We start from the raw sequence: 5,312 nt of genomic DNA on the forward strand, positions 1-5,312 counted from the left end.
GCAACTCACTCCAGCCGACAGTATATGCATTTCAATGGGCCTGCTCGCTGGAAATGGGCCGCCTTGTTATCAAGTATAGGATAAACTACCGCCGATCCATTCAGCGCAAGATAGGACACAAAAGTGTGAGCCGAGGCTACTAGTTTCAGTGCAACGTGCCGTCTACGACGGCCATGAAAGAATGTACAAGTTGGCCGTGTGAATGGGGAAGCTGTTCAGACAGTGACCAGTGTAATTTAAATGAAGATTAAACATTATAGGCCGAGGTTTAAAATAAAATGACCACGATACCAAAACATTTTGTTTTTCCCTTTTCTTTTAATTTCACAAAAATGCGTCTGTTCCTGAAAAAGAGAGACAGAGTGCTCTAGAAAACACTGAATGCACAGTTCTCACTTTACAGATGTTTCTTTTTGGAACATGTCATGGTTCATTTTAGGCACTTGGAATCATAATAACATTCCCTTTTCTGAACAACAAATACATCTTTGGTCCAGTATGTTATTTAAAAAAAAAAACAAAGCCAGAGTATGAAAATAACACCAGCTTCGATGTTTGTTTCCTCGAAAAAATGTACTTTTGACATATATAAAGCTTCATAAAGACTTTAATACTTAAACAGGATTATTATCGCTACATCTCGGAAATGACCAGCAGTCTCACAGATGTTTTGCAGTACAAGTGAGAAAAATGAATGTGTCGGCTCAATCAGATGTACAGCAGTACAGGATTGTTTTAGTCAAGTCACATTTGGCAAAATCAGGTTTCTTTTTTTTTTGTCGTTTGTTTTCAGTCCACTTCCTTTGAAAGATAAAGACCACCTCTGCTCTTTCCGCATCCGGTTCAGCTGCAGGGCAGCCAAGTCCGATATGTATTACTACACGGCGAAACCTGCGGCGGCTGCACATGCGCAATATAGTAATTACTGAAATTGATGTCTTGCACGTACGGAGCCGGCTGGTAGTAGCACGTGACGTTCGTCACCGTGGGGATGGCGTTCTGCTCAGCCAGCACCCTCAGCGCCAGCATGGAGATGAGGCTGAGCGTCTGGCGCCGCTCGTGGCCCATCAGACACACGGTGCTCTCGTTCACCACATGGTGAAGCGTCATCAGGCACTCGTACCGCTTGTGCTCCATGCCGGCGAAGTGGTTTTGCAGATAGGCCTCCAGCTTCCTCTGCTGCTCTCCTATGTCAGAGAAGTCAATGAAGAAGCGCGAGCACATGTAGCGCTGCATGTGCTTCATGTCCGCCTCGGAGGAGGCCGTGAAACCCCGCACCAGTAGGTGGCAGTACTTCAACAAGCCTCCACCTCGGATCTCTTCCGGGCTGCGTGTGGCTATGGTCCTCTGACACAGGTGGTCCATGGCCTCCTTGAAGTCCCCGTACACGCTCTCCCCGACCACAGTGGGGTGAAAGCTCTCGGACATGGGCGTCTCTGAGCAGCGGTCGAATAAGAGCAGGGAGTCGAGGCAAATCTGGAAGGAGTCCACGCTGAATTCAAACTGCCGCCGTAGAGAGTCCACAAATTTTAGCTCCACATTCTTGCCCGTGTTGTTGGACAGCGAGATGAGGCTCCAGCGGTCCGTGTCATTACAGACTTTCACCAGTTTCTGTATGTAGGCCTCTTTGAGGGTCAGTGCTGTGATGCGCTCCTTAGAGACCCCGGCTGGCAAGAAGTCAAACAGGCAGTCCAGCACGACGTCCTTCACCAGACGGAAGGCCTGATCGTCTTTCAGTGACACGCCAAAGATCAGGTCGAGGTCCTTGTAGCCCAGTCCGGTGTCCTGGTGGAGCACGTGGCTGGCAGCCGAGCCGTTCAGTCTCACATCCTTGACGCACACGCCTCGCTCCTCCAGCCTCGCCCGCACCACCTGGACAGAGATGACAGCATGAATTTATACCGGTTCTCTTTTAAGAAAATTAGAATGAAAAAAAAAAGGGAAAGCAACGCTCTTCTAGTTGCAAATAGCCTCCACATGGGCAGAGTGGAAATCAATAGCTTGTGAAGGCGAGATCAATACTGCGGCTCACAAAAGTCCATTTCATCACCATCAGCCTCAGTCTGAATGACACCTGAAAAGCACAAACAAGGAGCAGCAGAACTGGAGAGTCTGTGCTCCTGGTTCTTCTCCTGCTGGGTCCGATCGACTTATTTAACTAAATCTAACAAAAATAATCTTTCTTTAGGCTAAACATCACAACCTCAGGTCATTGTGGGTCAGTGGCTTTCCCTTCCTCTGCCCCAGTGACCTGCGAGATGTTTAAACAGCCTCAGCGCGGCTACACTGGAAGACGATCATCTGCAGCTGGACATAGTGTGCTAGCAAACGCACAAAAGGGGAAATATGTCTGAAATAAGACATCCAACATATTCAGCATGGCTGCCTGAAGGGAAATGAGAATCCACCTGTGCCATGAAAACGCAGTGTTCCCAAAACATTTGTAAGTCATCAAAGTTCAGTGGGAACTTAGATCTGAATGATAAAGGACACAACAAAAAGTGCAGCTCCCAGGTTACATCTGGCATCTGTTTGAGAATTAAGTCATATTTATTCCAGGTAGCAAACCAACAAAAGCCCAACAGTGTAAATGTTAGCTAATAACTTCAGATAGTAAAACCTGGAGCACAAATGAGTTTTTCATTTGCACACAATCCTAAATCTCCCTAGTGACACCGAGCTGTCAGATTAACTCTCTCCCATGGTGATCAGATAACAAGCTGGCTCTATTAATACACACTGACTGGGTCAGGCTACGGACAAACATTTCGAGGCAAGCTAAGGGTCGACACAGCAGTGTGTGCAAAAGTATCATGAAATCACAACTGTATAACTTGGCCGTAATAGCCTTGTATTCAGGCAGCCATAAAAGTGCTGCCAATTGGGTTCAAATTCCAATCAGAAGCAATAATATTGTGGAGTTTGAGTGCTGGTGGTCGGCCTCGTCACGGCAGGCAGTCGGAGCCAAACTCAGGATCGGGCCTACGCTTGATCCCTTTGCTCTCTGCCCTGACCACGGGTAGCCTTCACCATGCTGCAGCGGATGTTATAGCGGCCTGTTTATCCCTCTAATGAAAGGTCCACATTCACAGTCATGCCTCCTGTGATCCATAACAGAAGAGGCACAATTATATCAGCGGCCCCATTAAATCGAAATTTTGGCTAAACAGCAACATTCTACAGGTTGTGTTCAGTCAAACACTAAATACATCTATGTGGCAGGTTTGAGCTAAATTTGATTATACAGGGTTTCCACAAACCCGGGGGAAACAAGAGCCTCCACATTTTGGGGCCCAAACCTGCGTTTTAGGCCTCCTGCAGGCTTATCGGATGCATTGATCTTTCCACAACCAGCAGCATGAAGCTCACATATCTAGGATATGTCAATGTATAAATCCCCCCCAAAAAAGGGAGGGGGGGGGGGGGGGGGGGCTCCATTAGTTGGACTTCGGAATCTGCAATCTATTCTTCCTGAAATTCTATCGTGGCATTTGTCTTGCACTTGAATGCACAGCCAACTATCTGGAGACACCAGAGGGAAAGGTGATCCAGCCACGATGTAGGAGAAGTGTCTGGAAACGCGTCTGTTTCATACATTTTAAGGCAAACCACGAGAGTCGCGACGGCAGGATATCTCTCACCATTTCACACATTTCAGAAATTCTTTGAGTGTCATCGAGACTTTTGAGATAATAATCACTGAATTAATACACCGAAGTCCTGAAACGAAATACAATAAATAGACTAAACAAAAATGACGGTGTGACGTGCCATGTTAATCCCAAAAGGATGCCAAAAACCTCAGTGCCTCGCAAATTGGAGACCACTAGGGGTCCTAGAGGGGTTCCCAAGGGAGTCCCAGACTAATTAAATTTCAACATAATTCCCCTTTGTGTTAACACGGGGAGGATACTATGATGTCTAATATTCAATTTCATAATTATGCATATTTTTATAAATAAATATATAAAACGTAAGCGTAAATCAACAACTAATAATAAGTTGTAGTGTGTGGTGTTGTAACGTTACCTGGACAAGGTGCCGCGGCTGCACGGACAGAGTGGGGAAGTTTCCTCGGCCGTGGATGGGGACGGCCTCCCCCAGGATCGAGTCCAAGCGCTGCACCTGATCCCAAGACAACACGCAGAACCGCCGACTCTGATCCGACGCATCACCGCAAGACATGGCGATGTTAACTTTCCGCAAAAAAAAGAAAAAGAAAAAAAAAAAGAAATCTGCAGAATGTGAACGAGCGCTTTCTCTCTTAAACACGAGTGAGATATTCCCGTGGATCTCAGCGATGAGGAGGAGGAGGAGGTCCGTAGAGTCAACGCGGAGGTGAAGAGTAGTAAAAGTTTGGTCGAGTCAGAGTTGCTGGAGCCGAGAGTGGGATCAGCCGTTCGCTCCGGTGTGTTCCACTTAAAATCCGGTCGGTCTGCAAAAAAAACCCCTATTCATCGGAGGGCTGAGAGCGTCCTCATTAGCATGAGCCCCGTGATTGGCTGCTGTGTTTGGTCATTGATTATGGACGCCCTGTCTGCAGGAAACACCCTTCGCGTGACGCACTTGAAAGCCTCCTCCCCTCCGCTCTGCTCATGGTGCTGCCCTGCATGCTGACAGGGTCCCCCCCTCCATCCCACCCCTGATCTGTTGCTCTGATGCTGCAGCAGTATTGTAGTAACAGCGTTTATTCCTCTGCCATTTGGTCAGACAAGTAAAACATGCCAGGAATCGCATTACAGCCGTGCAAACGGCCCTACTTTTTCTCCTGTGATGCATTTCTTTATTTGCCCAGGGAATGTTTGCAGAGTATGCAGGATGTGTTTCCAGCAACGCCCTGCTGCACGATTACACACTCCATGATCATACAGACCTATAGAACGTAAGAGAAGACAACAACTAAAACGTTCAAAGGTCTTGCTGGAGGGCAGCTCAGCAGCAGCTAGAAGATACTTTATGCAAGCAAGATTAAGTCATGTTTACTAACCTCTAGGCCAGTGTTGCAGCACCTTCTTGGCTTTTGACCCCTGAAAACAAACCTTTGTCTACTTGCCACCAGGCTGCTGCCAGTTGTGACCATTGATGGGCAAAGAGAACATGGCTGTGACCAGTTCAACCAAAAAGTGACTTTTTTTTTTCCTGGTTCATTTGAATCATTTGTGGAGATCTAGACATGTTAAATCAACTAATAGTGCTGACTAATTCCCAAGTCAATACACAAGTATGTGTAGCTTAAGGGATGTTTGTCTGTATTCGTAACTCCCATTTGTTGCATCAATTTTAGACCTACTTTTCTTCACATTTCTGAACAT

At 46.8% G+C, this 5,312-nt stretch overlaps 1 protein-coding gene across 1 annotated transcript; it reads right to left on the reverse strand.

The window, feature by feature from the left end:
• Positions 1 to 784: 784 nt before the first annotated feature.
• Positions 785 to 4,411, reverse strand: tent5ba (terminal nucleotidyltransferase 5ba). The gene is made up of 2 exons (XM_084026414.1): positions 4,030 to 4,411; positions 785 to 1,872 (listed from the first exon to the last, which is right to left on the reverse strand). The coding sequence occupies exons 1-2, from the start codon at positions 4,183 to 4,185 to the stop codon at positions 844 to 846; spliced, it is 1,185 nt and encodes a 394-aa protein (XP_083882540.1). The 5' UTR covers positions 4,186 to 4,411; the 3' UTR covers positions 785 to 843.
• Positions 4,412 to 5,312: the final 901 nt, after the last annotated feature.

Source organism: Eutrigla gurnardus, assembly GCF_963514095.1.
Source record: "Eutrigla gurnardus genome assembly, chromosome: 14".
In the NCBI taxonomy this organism is placed as follows: domain Eukaryota; kingdom Metazoa; phylum Chordata; class Actinopteri; order Perciformes; family Triglidae; genus Eutrigla; species Eutrigla gurnardus.

What these genes read in the sequence shown, in the direction of transcription:
- tent5ba (XM_084026414.1), bottom strand. Translation starts at nt 4,185, where the DNA reads ATGTCTTGCGGTGATGCGTCGGATCAGAGTCGGCGGTTCTGCGTGTTG. An exon ending in AGCCGCGGCACCTTGTCCAG is followed by an intron (nt 1,873 to 4,029) that starts GTAACGTTACAA and finishes ATCTCTGTCCAG; the next exon opens with GTGGTGCGGGCGAGGCTGGA.